The sequence below is a fragment of the Canis lupus genome, chromosome 9 (genome assembly GCF_048164855.1).
Source record: "Canis lupus baileyi chromosome 9, mCanLup2.hap1, whole genome shotgun sequence".
Taxonomy (NCBI): Eukaryota; Metazoa; Chordata; class Mammalia; order Carnivora; family Canidae; genus Canis; species Canis lupus.
Genome location: NC_132846.1, coordinates 74,076,549 through 74,095,564, shown reverse-complemented (window position 1 = coordinate 74,095,564; position 19,016 = coordinate 74,076,549). Strand labels below are relative to the sequence as shown.

General features: G+C 59.5%; 1 protein-coding gene across 3 annotated transcripts in view; it reads left to right on the top strand.

Annotated features, from left to right (window-relative positions):
* Positions 1 to 19,016, top strand: part of BRF1 (BRF1 general transcription factor IIIB subunit) — a 54,830-nt gene that overhangs the window by 9,233 nt on the left and 26,581 nt on the right. The window contains exons 1-2 of one of the 3 annotated variants that reach the window (XM_072840198.1): positions 6,812 to 6,896; positions 10,158 to 10,387. In XM_072840198.1, the coding sequence (XP_072696299.1) occupies positions 10,238 to 10,387 (150 nt within the window). In that variant the 5' untranslated portion in view covers positions 6,812 to 6,896; positions 10,158 to 10,237. Of the gene's footprint in view, positions 1 to 6,811; positions 6,897 to 10,157; positions 10,388 to 19,016 lie in introns of those variants that run through there. The other 2 variants (XM_072840197.1, XM_072840196.1) reach the window with 2 other exon arrangements.

Below are 19,016 nucleotides of genomic sequence, written 5' to 3'. Positions count from 1 at the left end.
CATCTCAAGAATGCATGTTCTTTGCTCTCCCCTAAGAAGCCACTCCTCATCCTTTTGAGTTTCATCGTGCGATTGTAGCAGTTCCGTCTTCGGGCCCCACTTCTGATTCTGGTTCTCTCGCCATTTCACATCTGCGGTCGTCACATCTGTGATGACTTCGCCCACTCAAGACTTGAACCCCTCAACGTCATCCACGAGGGCTGGAGTCATCTTCCTCCAAATCCCTGGGAATGTTTTGAGCTCTCCCTAGGAGAGCTCTCCCAGGCTGCTGGGCGCTGCCCTCTGGCTGCTGTCCACGTCATGGATGTGTCATGGATGTCTGAATGGCATCTAGGATGTGAATCCTTTTCGGGAGGTTTTCAGTTGATAGTGCCCAGATCCGTCAGAGGGGTTACTACGTGATTCTATAAGGCGTCTATAACCTTGTGAAACGTATTTCTTAATAATAGGACTTGCAAGTCAAAATGGCTCGTTGATCCCCGGGCTGTAGGATGGATGTGGTGGTAGCACGTGTGAACACGGCATTAATCTCATCGTGCATCTCCGTCGGAGCTCTCGGCCCAGGTGCACTGCCGGTGAGCAGTGATGTTTTGGAAGGAAATCTTTTTTCTCTGAGCAGCAGGTCTCAACAGTGGGCTTCAAATATTCAGTAAACCACGTTGTGAACAGATGCGCCGCCACCAAAGCTGTGTTCCGTCTGCAGAGCACGGTCGGAGCAGGTGTGGGGTGAGTTTAAGGGCCCGGGGCCTCCGAGTAAATGAGCACTGGCGTCCGCAGGGAGGCACCAGCTGCGGGGCACCTGACAGGAGGTCGGCCTGTCCTTGGAAGCCTTGGGCAGAGGCCCCAGGCTCACCCCCGAGCTGTGGGTGCTAGGTGCTCCTTCTTTCCGGGAAAGGCTGTTTGGTCCCGTGGAGGCCCCGCGGCCTCTCCAGGACCCCGAGCTGGGCCTCTCCAGCGGCCCGGCTGCCTCCCCCCGCGCTCGCGTGTTACTGCCACGGCTCATTGCCTGCCCCCCCCCCCCCCCCGGGGCCGACCTCTGGCAGCGTCAGACTTTCCCTCTGCGGGGCCTTCGCCTTCACAGGATCGCAGAGCGGCCTTGCGGGCCGGGCTGCGCGGGGAGTGTGGCTGCGGCCGTTGATCTCCTCCCCGGAGGCTCCAGACAGCGCAGGCTGCTCTGCCTTCTCAGCAGTCGTGTGTTCACCAGGGTGGCGCTTTTAATTTCCCTCGAGAACCTTCCCTTTGCATCCACAGCTCGGCTCACGTCAGGTGCAGGAGGCTGTGCTTTCGGCCTCCGGGGCCTCGCCGCGCCTCCTGCCTCGGCTGACTCGCTCCCAGCGTCGCTTCAGAGTGAGGGCGGCTCTTCCTTTCACTCGAGCCCTCGGAGGCCATCGGAGGGCTGTTAGCTGGCCTCGTGCTGAGGTTGCGCGTCGGGGACCAGGGAGGCCCGAGGAGGGGCAGGCGGGAGGGGCTGGAGCGGGAGCAGCCCGGGCGCACACGGCCATGGGGGGCTCGCGGCTCAGAGCAAGACAACAGTAACGGCAGGATCGCTGGTCACAGGTCACCATAATGGGTAAAACAAAACATTTGAAATATTGGGAAAATTACCAGCGTGTCATGTAGAGATGAAGTGCGCCAGCGCAGTTGGAAAAACTGGTGCCCCCAGACGTGCTGGCGGCAGGGCTGCCGCAGACCTCGTGTGTGGAGAGCGAACGAGGCGCACCTGGGCCTGCCTGCTGGGCCGGCGCCGGCGAGTTGTCGCCCTCGGACCCCAGCACTGTCCTGTCCCTGGGCTGTGCTTAGCACATCCAGCTCTGTGTTTCCATCTCCCTTGTGCTTGTTCTTTGACCCCATGGCTTGTTCTTAGTGTAGTTCGTTCTTGTGAGAAAACCTGCCGTGTGTGGGACCTCCGCCCCCTCAAAGGCCCAGCCTTACGGTCCAGCACGTGGTCCCGCGTGGTCCACCCGCACTCGAAAGGAGTGTTTTTCTGCCCAAGTTCCGTACACGTCACTCAGGTCAGGTTTCCTCGTGATGCTCGCTGATTTGGGTTCTGCTTGTTGTGTCGCTGGGAGGGGTGTGCAAATCTCCCATCGTGACTGGAGTTGCCCTGTGCTCCCCGTGGCTTTGTCGGGTTTTTGTTTCACCAGTTTTCAGACCTTGTTCTCGGTGCATCCAAGTGTGGAATTACCCCTGGCTGGCAGCCCGACCCTCTGCTGCCGAGGAAGCGCTGTGCCTTGACCCCTGGCTGGGGGCCTGGCTGCGCTTGCCCCTTCTGATTGCTGCCGTCACAGAGCGAGTGGTCCCTGTGGCTGACTGTGAGGCCTCTGCCTCTCCATGACTCTTTCTCAGTGGACAATGTATCTGCTCCTCAGACCCGGCTCGGTGTTTCCTAGGGTAGCTTGTGCCTCAGCCCCACATGGTAAAGAGCAGCATTCGGGCAGACGCACGCACGGCGGTGAAACTGGAAACTAATCATAAAGACAGAAATAACCCGTGTTATGAAAAGTAGTTACCTCTCGGTTAAGAAAGTAAAACCGAACATGCAGAGTCCTCAGTGTGGGGTGTTGGCGGGGTCTGAGGCCGAGGTATTTGGGGAGCGCGAGGCGGCCCTGGGGGCCTGCACCCCAGAGAAGACCCGCGCGTGCTGTCTGCCGCACACCTTCCCACGGGGCTCCTGCCTGCGGACAGGGCCTCGGGCAGCTCCCAGCAGCCTGGTGCCCGCAGGAGGGCCTGGCTTCCCTTCCCCCCACCTGCCTGGGCAGGTGTCCCCCCCCTCCCGCCATCGTCCGCATCCAGTCTCAGCCTGGGGGGCTGCAGGGAGGCTAGCGAGTCCAGCCCCCGGTTCTGTTGCTTTTGAGCAGGGCTGTCCGCCTGGCACTTGGGGCCTAGCGCTGTCCTCGCCTGGCGGTGCGCCCATACTCTGTTGACCTCCTGTCCTTGGAGATCGTTCTTTTCTCTTTGCCCTGGTCAGTTTATGCCAATTTTATCTCCTTCCTGTCATTTTTCTGTAGCTCTTGGGGAGATGGAAAGGGCAGATCCCAGCAGGTTCTGCAGGCGTTGTCTAGGAGGTGTCATCGGTGCATCTCGGATGCGTGGGGCTCCCCCCGTCCCGGACCTCCGCGGGGCAGGTCCTGGCTGCCCCTCCGCCCGCGCAGCCCCCCCTGGGGGTTTGGGTGCAGCCTGTGAACGTAACTTCTGCTGTCGCGGTGTCAAGGGCTGCGCGCCTTTCTTAGGAGACGGGTAGGTTGGCAGGTGAGCAGCAAACTGACAGCCCCCATGGCCCCGGTCGAGGTTGACGTTCACGCGGGGGTTGCCATCTCCCGGCCTCCCTCCGTATGGCGCTGGTGCTCACGCCTTTCCTGGGCTCGTCTCTGGTTTTGTCGGGGACACACTCAGGTTGTGGTTAGCGAGCAGGTGGGCAGAAGAGAACATGGGCCCCTCGTCCTCGCTCCGGGGCGTGTGTGGAGGGGCCGAGAGGGTACCCCACAGGAAGCAGGAGCTGGCGATCCCGAGTTGTCAGCAGGGAAGGTCCTGCCAGGCTGCATCTTCCTAACCGGGCCCTGTGGGGGGTTCCCTCTGTCCCTGGAATTGTGATGCGCCACGTTGACTCTCTGAGCCCTTTCCTTTTACCGGGGAGACATTTCTATTCTTTCTGAGTGTCCGTTTTTCTTGGTGTGATGCACGTAAAGTGCATGAACTGCACTGACCCTCCGTGAGCTGCTTGATAAGCTTAGATGAGCTCGGTATGCCTCGCAGGCCGGGGCAGAGCGTGCTCTGGAGCCCCAGAAAGCTCCTTCCTTGTTCTGCTGCGGATGATCGGAATCACAGAGGGCGCCCTTTCTTGTGCGTGTCGCCCCTGGGCTCCGTGCGGTGTGGGGCCTTCCTCGTGTGGATACACCATGATTTGTTCACCCACTTCTCCCGTCGGGGGCGCTGGGTGCTGCCCTCTGGCTGCTGTCCACGTCCACGTCCACGTCTGCGCACGTCGTCCTTCGGTGGGTGCTGCTTGTGGGCAGGTGCGTGCCCGAGAGCGGGCTCTCTGGGGCGGCAGGTGAACAGACGGGCCGGGGGCTTCCCAGCTCGGCTGTGCCGTTCACCCTCCCACCAGCAACACCTGTGCGTGTGCAGGGGCCGAGGTCTGTCATCTCACGCCTGCGGCGGTGTCACCTGCTTTGCCTGGTGAGTGAGGACGGGCCTCCTGTGTGTGTTTGGCCATCGGAGACCCGTTCTTGTGTGAGGCACCTGCTGCGCCTTCTGCACAAGTGTTCTGAGAAGTTGAGCTGCCGCTTTCCTTCTGCTTCACTCATGTTTTCGTGCGTCCGGGGTGTGAGTCCTTGCTTGATTGCACACGCTGTGAATCCTTTGCCCACTCGATGGTTGACTTTTCACTTTCTTGTCTCTTGACGAATAGATGTGTCTTAATTTTAATGAAGTCCCCAATATGTTGTTGTTGTTGTTTTATGGCCAGGGGGTTTTGTGACTTAAATTCTTGTCTGTCCCAAGATCTGAAGACCCTTACCTGTGTTTTCACCTGGAAGCTCTGTTGTTTTATGTTTCGCCTTTAGGTCCGGGATCTCCCTCAGACCAACTTTGTGCAGGTGCTGTAGGTGGGGGTTGAGGTTGACATTTCTCAGTGTGGACATCGGGCGTCCCACTCATCTACGGCACCGTCCTTTCCACAGGACACTGAACTGGTGCATTTGTGACACGTCAAGTGACCGTATGTGGGCGAGTCAGCTGCAGATGCTGGGGTGACACCCAGGGTCCTTGGAGTGTCTGCAGCTGTGCCGGGTGGGTCTGCGTGTCCCGAGGCTGCTGCCGCGCTGCCTGGCCTGCTGTGGCGTCCTCTAGTGATCCCGCGTGCACTCCAGCTCCTCAGCAGGGCCTCGGCGTCTGGCTCCCTTGTGTGGCAGAGTAAGCGTTGGGATCAGCCTGTTGGCTTGCCCGGATTCTGGTCGCTGTGTGGCTCCGTCAGTGCAGAATTGCTCCAATTACTTAGGAAACGTGGTCGCTTGTAGCTGCTGGTTAGCAGCCGTGTGACCGTGATGGCCCTGACCCCTCTCCTCCCCGTCTTTCTGCCCTCACTTATCTCCAGGGCTTCGTGGCTGTCGCTGCTGTGTGCTGCCCTCCCCAGGGCGAGGGGAGCAGAGTGCTGACCGTGCACCTTGTCCTCCAGCTCCTGACCTTCAAGTGACAGTGGCCACCAGCCTGTTGTCAGGAAGGATGATGTTGGCATTTTGTCACATGCTCCTTCCTGTCTCTTGGAATGATTACATGCATTCTATTATTTTGTTACTGGGCTGAATTACGCTGATTTTGTGAGTGTGCAGCTCCCCTCGCCCCTCTGGGAGAACCGTGCGGGGCCACGGCTCGTTATTGGTGTGCTGTCTGCGCGGGCCCGAGTGACCCGCCACTGTCCCCTCAGATGGAGGACGCAAAGCCGTCCGGGCCTCCAGTTGTCTTTGTGAGAAGACTTTAACGACACGTGAAGATTACAGCTGCAGCTTCTGCTGGGACTGTTTTTCGTAGGGTTTTGGTGGGACCGGTGAGATTTCTGTTCCTCCTTGTCAGTTGTGTCAGACATCCTCTTCGAATTGTCTGAGTAATTGGGACTCAGAGTGGGGTCGGACCGTGCTCCCGGGTCTCCGCGTCCCTGACCCGGGTACTCTGTGCTTTCAGCCCTTTTCCTGAGTTGGTCTTGCTGGGGATTTTTCGGTTTGGCCACCGTGTTCATCTTTCAGAGCGTCATTCGTGGGCCTCCTGCCTGAATGGGGTCTTCTCTGTGACTCCCCGCCGTGACGGCTTCAGCTCTGTGCGCTCTTTCAGCTTCTTCACTCAGAAGCTTTGGTCACTTTTTTAAGCCTCCTTTTTCTGATATTTGCAATTACAGCTATTTGTCACTGCTGGCTTTGCTCCAGCTGGAACCCACATGTTTAGAGATAGCTATTTTTCGTTTTCATTCTTTTTTTTTTTTTTAATATTTACTTATTCATGAGAGAGAGAGAGAGAGGCAGAGACACAGGCAGAGGGAGACGCAGGCTCCACGCAGAGAGACCGATGCAGGACTCTATCCTGGGTCCCCGGGGTCACGCCCTGGGCCAGAGGCAGATGCTCGACCACTGAGCCACCCAGGCATCCCATGTTCTGTGGGTTTTTTGAGGTTTTATTTTAAACCCCCTCTAGTCTCCTAGCATTGCTGCCCTGCAGCAGCTTCCCTGGTGCAGACATCTCCCGTGCCCTGGCCGCAGGGCTGCCGCTCGTCCCCGGGACTGCAAGCAGCCTCTCCATCCTTGACCTCATCCTGTCTGCGACTGTCTCCCCCAGTCTGGACACCTTTGAAGAGACCTGGCACTCTGGAGTTGGCCTCGGGCTCGGGGTGATCCCGCAGAGCTGGCACCCTTGTCTTGGCCCCATGTCGGGGTACTGGCCGCAGTGACCCGGGCCTGGAGTGCCCTTCCATGTCCCCCGCCCCCCCCCCGCCCACTGTCTCCTGGGAGAGGCTGGGCCACGCTCGGACCGGAGGGGTGTTGCTGTGCCGCAGGGTAGGGCCCCTGCCACGACCCGCAAGACCACGGGGGACCGGCCGAGCTTCTCCTGCGAGGGTGGCGCTGGCCCCGCGCTGCCTGCCGTCTGCCCTCCCTCTGCACCGCGGCGCTCACCACCGCATCCCGCACTCAGTTCCATGTGCGTGAAGCCCTGTCGGGTCCTCGCTCCGCGGGACTGTTGTTTCTCCCTGTGGCGTCCGCTGTCCTCATGCCGTGTCCTTGTTCTTTCTGATAACCCCTCCTGCAGGAGTCCGCGCCCCGCCTGGAGGGAGAGGCCTGTGGAGCCAGCTGCGAGCCTCCCCCGTGGACCCCGCCGGCAGCCGCTCCTCCTCCACCCCTGAGCCCACTGTCAAGGTCTTTATCTGTGTCTGCTCGGCCGTTCGGTTCATTTTGAGTTTTGTTTTGTTTCGTTTTGTTTTTAAGCAGACTCCATGCCCAGCGTGGAGTGCATCGTGGGGCTTGAACTCACAACCCTGAGATCGAGACCTGATCGAGATCAAGAGTCGGACACACTCAACTGACTTGGGCCACCCAGGTGCCCCTAATTTTGAGTTTTAAAAGATGTTCAGTAATCATGTTTTTAGTTGTCAAAGGCTGTGACTTTTTTTTTTTTTTTTTTTAAGATTTTATTTGTTTATTCATGAGAGACACAGAGAGAGGCAGAGACGCAGGCAGAGGGAGAAGCAGGTTCCATGCAGGAAGCCCGATACAGGACTCGATCCCGGGACTCTGGGATCACGCCCTGAGCCGAAGGCAGACGCTAAACCGCTGAGCCACCCAGGTGCCCCAATGGCTGTGTCTTTTTAATTATAGGGTCTTGATATGTTTCTTTTTTTTTTTTTAAGATTATATTTATTTATATGACAGAGCGAGAACACGCACAGGCAGTGGGAGCAGCAGACTCCCCGCTAAGCAGGGAACCGACGCAGGACTCGATCCCAGGACCCTGAGATCATGACCTGAGCCGAAGGCAGATGCTTCACCAACTGAGCCACCCAGGCACCCCTCTCTTGATACATTTCTGTGGATTGATAGCTTTTTGGAGGATGTCATGGGCTTTGAAAGCTTTTTTTCCGTTACCAGTCTGCTTGTGGAGCCTGGTGCTTCTCTTCCCTCTCGTTGCCCTTTCCCACGGAGGTTGCTGGCTCTCTGTGCCGGTTCTCACTTCTGCACGGGTGCCCTTCTGTAGCCAAGCAGGCTTCTGTTGGCCACTGAGTGCCTCTGGGTGTCCCCAGAGCTGGCCACAGGAGTCGCTGTGCTGCGTGGCCCTGCTGGAGCACCCCAGTGTCTGCTGTACTGGCCTTGGGGCCCGGCTAGCATCGTGAAGGTCGTCCTGGCCTGGGGTGGGGGTGGGGGTGTCCTGTGGATGGAGGACCTGCAGACTCGAGCAGTTATGACTTAGGCCCTTCCTTCTGCATGTTCCTGGGGGCGCTTGCCCTGCCCCCATCCTGCTCTGGGTTCCTTCTGCTCTCCTGTCCGGGCCGGGCCGTAGCCGTGGGCCTGCCAAGATGCTGTTCAGCCACTGGCTGGAAAGGAAAGGCGGGCCTTATTTTCATAAAACGCCAACATCTTGAAGGCAACTATGTACTAGCATGTTTACGTTCAGCATTTGTTTTTTTGGGAGGAAACCTAAGGAGAATAAGCTACGGTTAGTTACTTAGGAATCGGATCCAAGAAATTTATTTATTAATGTCTTTGCACAATTGTCTGCACGTGCTTGCTGACCTCACATGGATTACAAATTCATTTGGGGAGTGACTGCTAATGGGTACAGGGTTTCTTTTGGGGGGAAGAAATGTTCTGAATTGTGCTAAATATGCTAAAACCATTTTTAAAATTATTTTTATTTATTTTTATTTTTTTTTAAAGATCTCATTTACTTATTCATGAGAGACACAGAGAGAGGCAGCGACACAGGCAGAGGGAGAAGCAGGCTCCATGCAGGGAGCCCGACGTAGGACTTGATCCCGGGACCCCAGGGTCACATCCTGGACTGAAGGCAGATGCTCAACCACTGAGCCATCCAGGTGTCCCAAAACCATTTTTTAAAAGTTTTTTTTAATTGAGAGACAGAGGACACGAGCAGTATAGGCAGAGGGAGAAACAGACTCCCCACTGAGCAGCGAGCCTGATGTGGGGCTCCACCCAGGACCTTGGGATCCCGACATGAGCCCAAGGCAGACAACCAACCACTGAGCCACTCAGACGCCCCCAAAACCATTGAATTGTATACCTTAAGTGGGTAGATTGTATGGTATGTGAGTTTTATACAATAAAGATATTATGAGATAACTTCCTGCAATAATTCTGAGCCCCCAGGCTACCAGAGAGTCAGCAGATGGGGACCCGGTGTTCACAGGTCCATCAGCTGCTCTCCGTACCTGCCAGGTGTGCTGGGATGAGTGTGTGCGTGCCGATGGGGAGCCAGGGATAGACCCTGCGGCCTTTCTGTCCAGTCAGGGCCGTGGGCCTCCGGACAATGACCCCGACCCTATGTCAGTTCAGTGTAACTGGAGGGCTGCAGGCAGGGCAGGGGTGCTCTGTTGGGAGGCTGTGTTGACTGTCAGGTCCCCCAGTTGCCGGACCACATGCCAGACCACGCACCAGGTCCCCAGGTGCCCACCCTTGGCTGGCAGTCATTGTCAGGAGCATGTGTGGGGTGGTCGGGAGCCACACAGGCCTTGCCTTCCCCCGCCTGCTGCCCCTGTCGGAGAGCAAGGGATCTGCACTGAGCCTTTGTGGGCAGCACACGAGTCCCCCGCTTCTTTCCCCGGTGCAGCTGAAGGTGGCCTTTGCCAGAAGAGGGCGGGTCTGGGGGCCAGAGGGTGCTGGATGGAGTGAAGTCCGTGTGGGGAGGTCCAGCGTGGCAGCTGGGGGTGCGGTATGGACAGGGCTTCCAGTCCAGCTCGTGCTGTGTCCCTGACCTGAGCTTTGGACGTGTCTGCTCTGTAGTGTGTGCCATGTGGCCCACAGTGACCGCCGCCGTGTGGGCACAGCACGGCTGCACCCTCTGCTGCCGCTGCCTGTAGCTGACGGGAGGGGCTCAGCCAGGACGAGGAGTGTGTGCGGGCTGTGTCCTGGCCGTCCCCTCACCCGGCGGCCCCCGCCCTCCCGGAATCTGCCTGCTGGTGCCCCTTGCCCAGACGGCGCGCGGCAGGCCGGAGCAGCGGTCTCGGTGGGGAGGCTGGGGTGGGGGCCGGCCGCGGGCACACACTCGCGGCCCCGCTGGCAAGGCGGGTGGGCACGACCCAGCCTCCCGGCTGCCGGACAGGAGGCCACCTGGGGCCCTCGGCCGTGAGGGGGGCCGTTTCCACGGGGCCCCTGGCCGTCAGGCAGTGTCGTCTGTCCCTGCCAGGAGGTCGTGCTGTGTGGAGCCCGCGGCACGCGCAGTGGTGAGGAGGGGCGCCGGGCGGGCAGGCACCCCGAGCTCAGAGGCCCACGAACCAGGGCCGCTCAGGCGTGGAGAGGAGTGGGACCCAGCACCGTGGGGCTTCGCCCCAGTGGCCACGCATAAGGCTCGGGACGCTCGGAGAGCGGCCCTGAGCACGGACGGGAGAGGGCAGGTCGCGTGGCTCTCGCTGGGAACCAGTGGTAACGTGTCGTGTTGTGTCCTAGGGAGGCGCCAGATCCACCACCTGGGGAACCAGCTGCAGCTCAACCAGCACTGCCTGGACACAGCCTTCAACTTCTTCAAGATGGCCGTGAGCAAGCACCTGACGCGCGGCCGCAAGATGGCCCACGTGATCGCGGCCTGCCTCTACCTGGTGTGCCGCACGGAGGGCACGCCGCGTATCCTTTGCTGCGCCTCGGCTCCGGCTGGGCTCGCTCTCACGGCCGCCGGGTTTGTATGTCACTGAAGGCCCCGGACGCCACCCTCTGCGCCGCTCGTTCCTTCCCGCCGTCACCCTGGGCTCCCCACCGCCTGCTCGGGCCCCCCCCGTCCCGTGTCGTCCGCGTCTCGTGACGGCGCGTCCTCCTGGTGCTTTCCTGTCGGCGGCGTCCCTTCCTGCGCCCCGGGGGCTCTGGTGGACTCGGGCGCCCATCGCTCTCCAGCATTTGGACGGCGGTGCCCGCGGTCTCGTGCTCCCGGGCGCCCGGACCCTCGGCCCTGTGCCTGGGTGGCTGCGCTGTTCCCGGAGCCCTTAGCGCCGCCTCGTCCTGCGCTCTGAGCTGTGGGCCCAGAGTCCCCGCCACCGCCTCTTGAGCGACTCGCGGTTCCCGCCTTGGCATCACTCGGTCGCGGCACGGCCCGCCAGCTGCCTTCTCGCGTGCCCTCTCCTTGTCCCCGCTTATCTTTCACTTTGGGGCCTCTGTGTGCCCCCACATCCTCGTTCCTGCTCCTGCGCTTCCAACCGAAGGCTCTTCCTGTCCTCCGAACGCTTCCTGCTCACGTCCCCTTCCGGGGGGAACGGTGCCTCCTCCTCTCCTGGGGCAGCAGCCACCCTCGGGCTCCTCTCGTGCCCTCTGCGTCCCCGGTGGCTGTGTCTGCCTGGCAGACGGTGCCGGCCGTGGCTCCTGGTTAGGCAGGCGTGGGCTGCTGGGAGGCTCCCGGCGGGCCCGTGTGTGTCTGGGCGTGTTGGGGCCCTTCTGCTTGGGCAGCCCTCAGTATCGGAATCTCTCATTACACTGTCATAAGATCTTGGAAACTGCCGATTCCAGCCTGCAGCGCCCGAAGCACACGTATGTTCTACGCGGGGCAGGGCCTCGGGCTCTCGGGCTCCCGCCACAGCGCCCCGCCAGAAGGCACCGCCGCCCCGATCGTGCGAGTGCCAGCCTAGTCTTTGTTCTGCCCTCATGGTGTCGTGTCGCTCATGTCACTGAGCAGCGAGAGGCCTGCCAGGGGTCGGGCCGGCTCAGGACGCAGGTGTGCAGGCCAGGCTCTGGAATCCGGCCAGAGCGTGGAGCGTCAGAGCTGATGCTCCCGTAGGGAGAAGATGGGTGTAGACAAGCTGCGAGAAGAGCCGTGCTGTGCTCTGTGCACCACGGCAGGGGGAGGGGACATGGCCTTTCTTCCTACATCAGAGTTCCCCCCTCCCCCGGCCCCCAGCCGCACCCCTGTCCACCAGAGAAGGTTGTCCTTGGGGACCTGGCCCGTAGTGCCCACAGCGGCACTATCACTGTCGCCCAGAGGGAGTGGCCGGCCCGGGGCCAGGGAACCGGGATGTGGGGGCAGAAGCATCAGGGTTGTAACCAGACACCCCTGTCGTGCTGCCAGCAGGCTGGGTCTGAGCCCGGGAGCTGTGTGTGCATGGAGGCCTCTGTCACTTGGGACTTGTCGCCATGTTGCCGCCAGCAGGGGCCCTGAGTGGGAGGGACAGACACACACTCCGCAGTCCCAGGGCCCCTGGCTGCGCCCTGCACATCCTTCTCCAGGCATCGGACTCCGGGGCTTGGTCAGTAGTGGGTGTGGTTTGCAGGCCTGGGCTCGGCTTCCAGGGTCTGATTCTGTGACTCTGGCCACTGCGTGTCACCCCCTCACACTCACTGAGGACCTTGTTCGTTTCTTATTCAGAGGGTGAGATGGTTGAGGACTGACCGTCCTGCCACCAGGCTCCCCAGCCCACCTTTACCTGCTACCTCATGTGTCCCCAGGGACAACCAAAGCGTTTCAGAAAGATGTTTTTACTTTTTAAAAAACATTTTTTAGTTTTTTTTTTTAAGATTTTATTTATTTTTTCCTGAAATAAAACCTGGGGAACCAGCTGCAGCTCAACCAGCACTGCCTGGACATAGCCTTCAACTTCTTCAAGCCTTCTCTCTCTTCAGCAGAGAGAGGCAGAGACACAGGCAGAGGGAGAAGCAGGCTCCCTGCGGGGGCCCCCGCCGTGGGACTCGATCCCGGGACCCCAGGATCATACCCTGAGCTGAAGGCAGATGCTCAACCACTGAGCCACCCAGATGGCCCTAAACAATGTTTTTAATGAACTATTTTCTTGATGAGTTTTAGATGCACACTGAAACTGAGGGGAGGTACAGAGATTTCCATGTGCCCACCTGCACGCAGCCATCCTCCCCTCGTGCAGACACCCCCGCCACATGGTGTGTCAGTTGTGCTGACGAACCTGTGTGACGCATCAGCACCCGAGTCTGAGGCTCACCAGGGCTCACTCTTGATGAGGTGCCTTCTGTGAGTTTGGGCAAACGTGCAATGACATGTGTCATCACTGTAGCCGACGGGGAGCCCGTGGTCAAAAGAAGGCCGTGGGACGGCTGGTTGGCACATGTCGGAAGGTGGCCAGTGTCTCCGGGCACCAGGGAGTTGCAGATTGAAAGCCACGATAGGCTGCCGTGGAGCGGGCTGCCTGCGCCCGGTGTCGGGCAGCCGGGGGCTTCCAGGACCTGGGGCACTGCTGGCCAGCCTGTCGGTCCGGCCCTGAGCTGTGTGCACAGGGGCCTCCCCGCTGCGCCGTGTCCGTAGTGGTGGGACCTTCCTGCCGCCGGAGCTCTGACGGAGGGCTACCTTCGCAGCTTGCCCCCTCGGCTGATGGAAGTCATGGAAATCGGGGAGAGGCTCTCATGGTGTCCCTTCCAGAAGCTTCTGGTTTTACAGGGCCCCTTGGAGTTTGGGATTTCTGAGGGGTCACCTTGCACTGTGTTGTCCACTGTGAGGAAAGGGCCGGGTTTGCTTCTGTCCAGGGGCGTCCGGCACGTGGTGCCCGCAGGAGCCCTCCTCTGCTTCGCTCGCCTGCCCGTGGCCCAGGCCCGCGTCTGAGGACCTGTAGCAGCCCCCGCGGCTGTCCTTGGGCCTCTGGCCTTCTGTGTGACAATCACATTGTCTGTTCCTATGAGAAAGCTTCTGGGATTTTTTCATTGGGGTTCATGGATCCATATGTGGGGAGATTGACATTGATGCTCATTTTAACAATAGTGAACCTTCCAGTCGAGGACTATCCTTTGCTTCTTTGGGTGCCCCCCACAGCCTGCGACGTGTTATTTGTGGCGAGGGGGTCTTTCCCGTGCTGTGTCAGGCTGTTCCAGAGCGGGTGCCCTGCACTAGCGTGGACGGCCTCTCTCTGGGTGGTGACACACGTCGACGTGACGGCCCATACTACAGAAGTCAGTTACCAACCTTAGTGTTGGAACGCTGGGATCGCCTGTGTGTGGCCACTGTGGCTCATCCCTTCCGATCTGTGTACCTGCCACCCGTTCTTGCCCGTCTGTGCACCTGCAGCGCCGCACGTGCTGTGCGCACCGGTGGGCGAGGCGCCCTTGGCTGTGTCTGGACCGTGGGCAGTGCCGTCCACACTCGCTGTGGGGGTCTGCAGGCGCCCTCCTGCTGAGAGCACTTGTCAGGAAGGGTGCGCATCTCCCACGTATTTATCAGAGTGATAAATACTGGGATGTGTCCCTTAATCGATGAATTACATCAACTAGTTTTTTTTTACTTTAAATTTTTTTTTTTTAATTTTTATTTATTTATGATAGTCACAGAGAGAGAAATAGAGAGAGGCAGAGACACAGGCAGAGGGAGAAGCAGGCTCCATGCACTGGGAGCCCGATGTGGGATTCGATCCCGGGTCTCCAGGATCACGCCCTGGGCCAAAGGCAGGCGCCAAACCGCTGCGCCACCCAGGGATCCCCGAGTTTTTTTTTTTACTTTAAAAAAAATTTTTAAAGATTTTATTTATTTATTCGTGAGAGACACAGAGAGAGATAGAGAGAGAGGGAGAGACACAGGTGGAGGGAGAAGCAGGCTCCATGCAGGGATCCTGATGTGAGACTCGATCCCGGGACCCCAGGGTCATGAGCTGGGCCCAAGGCAGGTGCTCAGCCCCTGAGCCACCGAGGCGTCCCTTTTAATCCAGTCTTAGAATATTTCTGTTGGAGAATTTCACCTGTTTGAATTAAATGTCTTGTTGGTATATTTGCGTCTAATTCCACCGCTGTTTTGCTGTCCGTTCGTTTGTCCTTTGCTCTCTTTCTCACCAGCTCTCAGAGAACTCAAGTGTTTTATTCTGTTTCCTTGAAGTCACTGGTGTCTCACATGCTTACGTGTCACTGTGTTGCCCCCTGCTCTCCGTCACACCCTGTGCCCCCAATGGCAGCCCCGGGCGGCTTGGACCACGCAGTGTGTCACTGTGGCCGCCGCCGCTTGCCCTCTCAACGCCCGTTCACATTTCCCCGTTGTGACCCTTTCCGTCCTGCATTTTTGTGCGTGCATCTGGGCCGTTTCCTTCTGTGTCTGTGGTCGGCCTCCTGGAAGACGCTTCTCTCCGCTTTTGTCTCTATGAAACATGTTTACTTTGAAGGATGTCCCTGTGGCTGGCGGTGCTTCTCGTGGCGCTCACTGGTCTCCGTGCCTCTCCCTGTCCTGTCCAGGGGACTCTGCATCTTCCCATCACTGTTTTCAAGGCGCTGACCTCCCCACTCCCTGCTGGCAAGGAGTGTGTTTGTCCTGCTTGTTATTGTCGCTCTGTGTCTTTTGTCTGTCCTGGGGCAGTCTGGGGCACAGTCACGTCTGGTCTGGGGACTCCCCATCCTCTCTGTTCCCTCTGGGCTCCAGTGCCGTCACAGCGTCACGTCCCACCCTGGGTTTGGCAGTTTCTGCTCTCTGTTTGCTTTTCTTCTCCTCTCTCTATTTCAGTCTGTTTTCCCAGAACCTGTATCTGTGAGTTCCCTTGAGCTTGCCTCTGTGTGTGTGTGTTTTTTTTAAGATTTTATTTATTTGTTTGAGATAGAAAGAAAAAGAGAGAGCATGAGCAGGGGGAGGGCAGGGGCAGAGGGAGAAGCAGGCGCCCCGCTGAGCAGGGAGCGCGAGGCGGGACTCGATCCCAGGACCCCGGGATCACGAGCTGAGCCCAAGGCAGACGCTTCCCTGCCTGAGCCACCCAGGCGCCCCTCAGTAGATTCTTTCTACTAGAGTCTGTGTCTTCGGTAAAATTCTCCTTCCGTGAAAGTCTTTAATAACTCCCGACAGGAGGATCGCTGGTAGTTCTTACTGGTTTGAGAATATTTACTTGGTCTTGCCTGCTCCCATGCTAGGTAAGTCTTATTGAATTGATGGGTGTTATGTTTGAAGGACTGTGGGGACTGTGGATAATTTTCCCCCCGAGGAGGGTCCTGTCCTCTGGCAGGCGGGTGGGCCTCGGGGAGCTGGCCGTGTCCGGTGCAGGCTGGCCCCGCCCGGGACCTAACCAGGAGCCTCGGTGTGTGCTCGCCTTGGGGCCAGGGGCGGGAGCCCGGGATCTCTTTCCCGCCGGCTCCCACCCTCCGCGTGGACTGCTGCTGCCAGGTCTGGGGGAGCCCGTGACATGACATTCGACCACTTCTCTTTTGCCGCTTCTTGCAGGGGCTGCGTGCTCTTGACAGTCTGGTGCCTGAGTGTGGCCGTCTTGGAAACGCCCGGACCCTAAGCTTCACCTTCCTGCAGGCGGGACTGCGCGAGCCCCAGGCCTGTGCGCCTGGCCCCAGGGCAGCTGGTGCCCTAAGCGGGAGCTCAAGCAACGGGCATGGCCCTCCTTCTCTTGAGGGTCTGCCCCACAAGGGTGGCTCCCAGTCGCTCTCCTGCATTTTATCTGGTTTTTTGGCTGGAGGGTCGCTCTCCTGTGCATCATGCGGGAGAGGGATCTCCTGATGGGGAGCAGCAGCCCCTCCTTGCCTGGCATTCACCCCCAACTGCTCTGCCTGCCTCTGCGGTGGGGCCCTGGGTGGGTTTGCCTCCAGCCACGGGTGAGCCTTTCAAGACTGAGGTCTGGACTGTCTCCTTCCTTGTGTGGACCGTCCGTGGCTTTCCCCATGGCCAATGGCTGTAGCTTCCAGCTCCCGTGTCCCTTTCCCTCCCTCCCTGCTTTCCCCTCTCTGGCTGCTACTCCCTGGCATCAGGGATGCTGGCCTTCCCAGAGCTCTCCAGTCAGAGATGCTGGCCTGTTGCCAGCCCGTGCAGAGCAGAGCACGGAGGTCAGCGTGATGCCCGAGTGAGGACTGTACCAGGCTGGGCCTGAGCCGGGTGCACAGGGCCCTCATGGGTGTGGGGAGCACAGGTGTGCTGGAACCAGGTGCCGCCAGCACAGGATGGACTGTACTGGTGTCGGGGGGCTGGGGCTGGCGCTGGGGCCGGGGCAGGTCCTCCCCCAGCAGTCAGGGCAGCAGGGACACTGGTGTGCCAGCGCATGCGGCTGACCTGGGATCTGGCCCTCGGCCTTTCCCATACCTCTTCCTGGCACAGGTCCTGGTGTGGAGCCCCGAGGGCAGGGTGCAGGCACCTCCACACTGTGGGAGTGTCGTGCAGAGTGGTGACGGAGACCTGTGTCGATCATTCGAGGACTGGTGTACACAGAGGAAACCCCAGCACAGGATGCTGCAGCCTGGCCCTGTCTCTGGGGTCAGGTGCATTGTGCTGGGGATGTGGAGGGTGCAGGGAGCAGGGTCAGTGTAGCAGGCAGTGCGTGCTCGGCATGTGCGTGGGGGCAGGCTCGGAGCCCTGCAGGCTACCACTCCTTTGCCAGGCGAAACAGTGCAGGGGGCGCGGCTGCGAGCTCCTCTGTAAACAGAGGTGTGTGTTGGGCCCATAAATAAGTGCCTCCCTGCCCAGGTTTGCATCTGGGCCTGGGAATGGTGGTGCCAGCTCGTAGCGTGGCCACCCCGCCATTCCCACCGTCGTCTGCTGGACGCACGTGCAGGACCTTCCAGACCTTCTGGTGGACTGGACGCCAAGAGCAGTCTCCCTTGTCCTGTCTTTGGGCGTCCTGAGGGAGCACTTGGGTGTGAGGCCGTGTAGAGAAATCTCGCGTTGAACGTGGGTCTGAGTTTAAATCAAGCCTCGTCTGATCGTTCTTCCAAAAGCAGGATGCAGGCCAGCCACATGGTGTCCCCGTCCTTGTCGTGGTGGACCCGGCCCTGGACGTCAGGGCAGCGGAGGCTCTGTGTGCACTTCTCACAGCCTGCTGGAAGTCGGTGCGAGGCCCCTGCGTTTTGGTCTGTTGACCCTCAGGAGTGTCTAGAATCTTCTGGTGGTGGTTTATCTGCTGCCGTTCTCTTCTGCGACCGGCACTCAAAGCTGCTATTGGCTGAGCAGATGTCCCACCTAGTAGGGCATGTCTGGGAGGAACATGCCATGGGAGCAGGACGAGGGACCAGGAGGAGGGGCCGGCCCAGGGGAACAGATGTGGTCGCGCTGGGGCGCTTTGCTCAGCGCCACCGGGGCTTTAGACAGGCCTCGTCCACGCCGACTTTACGATTCCAGCAAATTTGGAGGACTGGTTGATGTCCCTGTGCCGGGAGGTTGGGAGCAGCTGCTCAGCAATAGGTGGAGACCCAGGCCCCTGGGCAGGCCGGACAGAAGACCTTGCACGGCCACCACAACATCCCTAAATGCCCATCACTGGGGACCTGTCGTGAGCCCGGCCCTGCGGGCGTGAGCAGGCGGGAAGCACGGTATTCAGCCTGCCGGTGCGGCCAGCAGCCAGTGAGCCCTGGCCGCGTGCCCCACTGCCTCTGCGTCTCAAGGAGACCAGTCGTATCAGCTTGCTTAATTTGAAGTCCAGTCTCCTTTTTAAAATGTACACGCTCTCCCCCATCACTGTGCCCTGGGGACTCTCCGACACCTGGCAAGGCTGAAGGAATCAGACGGTGGACACCCCTAGCCGTGTCCATCCCGGCCCTCACCCGCTCCCCTGCCCCCGCAGCCTCCCACCGTCCGGCACATTTCAGAGTAAGGCACCGGCCTCTGCTGCTCCCTGTAAGCCCTTCAGCTGCCCAGTCGTTAACTGACCAGATTGCAGTATTTGTCTATATTTTTCTTTTCCCTTTTGGGGTCAAATTGGCGTAAAACAAATACATGAGTGTTTGTGGTACTGCTTGAGTTTTGCCAATTGTATGCATCTTTGCAACCAGGCCCCCCATCGGGACTAGGGGCGACACCACCACGTGGCCACCCTGCCCCCGAGGCACCCACTGTTCCGGGGACCCCCACCCATTCGTTTTGCTCATTCCAGACGCCCAGGGGAGCCCTGTTCATAAGGTTTCTGTCACTAGGCGAGCTTCGGGCCCATCCGTGTGGGGTGTGCCAAGAAGCGCCCCCTCCGTTGTGGGAACGTGTGACAGGCCACGGGTTCTTCTGTGGGTGGACGTCTGGGCTCTTCTTGGCTTTCAGCTGCTGGTTCAAGGCTCGCGGGTGGACGTGGGGCGGTCCGGTCGAGGCAGGCGTGGTCCATGCCACGAGAAACGTGCCCGCCTTGTGCCAGCGTGGCCGTTCGGCGGCAGCGCAGCCGGCGGACCGCGGGAGCGGGGAGGCCCACGTCCCTGCCAGCATTCGGTGCCGCTGGGGGCCCTTCGTCTGCAGGTCTCCGGCAACCGAGGGCGACCCCTTCGCGCGTGCTTACCGGCTCTTTGCTTCCTTGAAATGTCTGCTCCGAACTTACCGATGACTTGGCTTTTATTTTATTTTATTCTCTTTTGAAGACTTCAATTTTTAGAGCAGTTGTAGGTTAAAAGAAAAGCGGTGCAGACCCGCCACCTCCCCCGACCCCCTGCCCA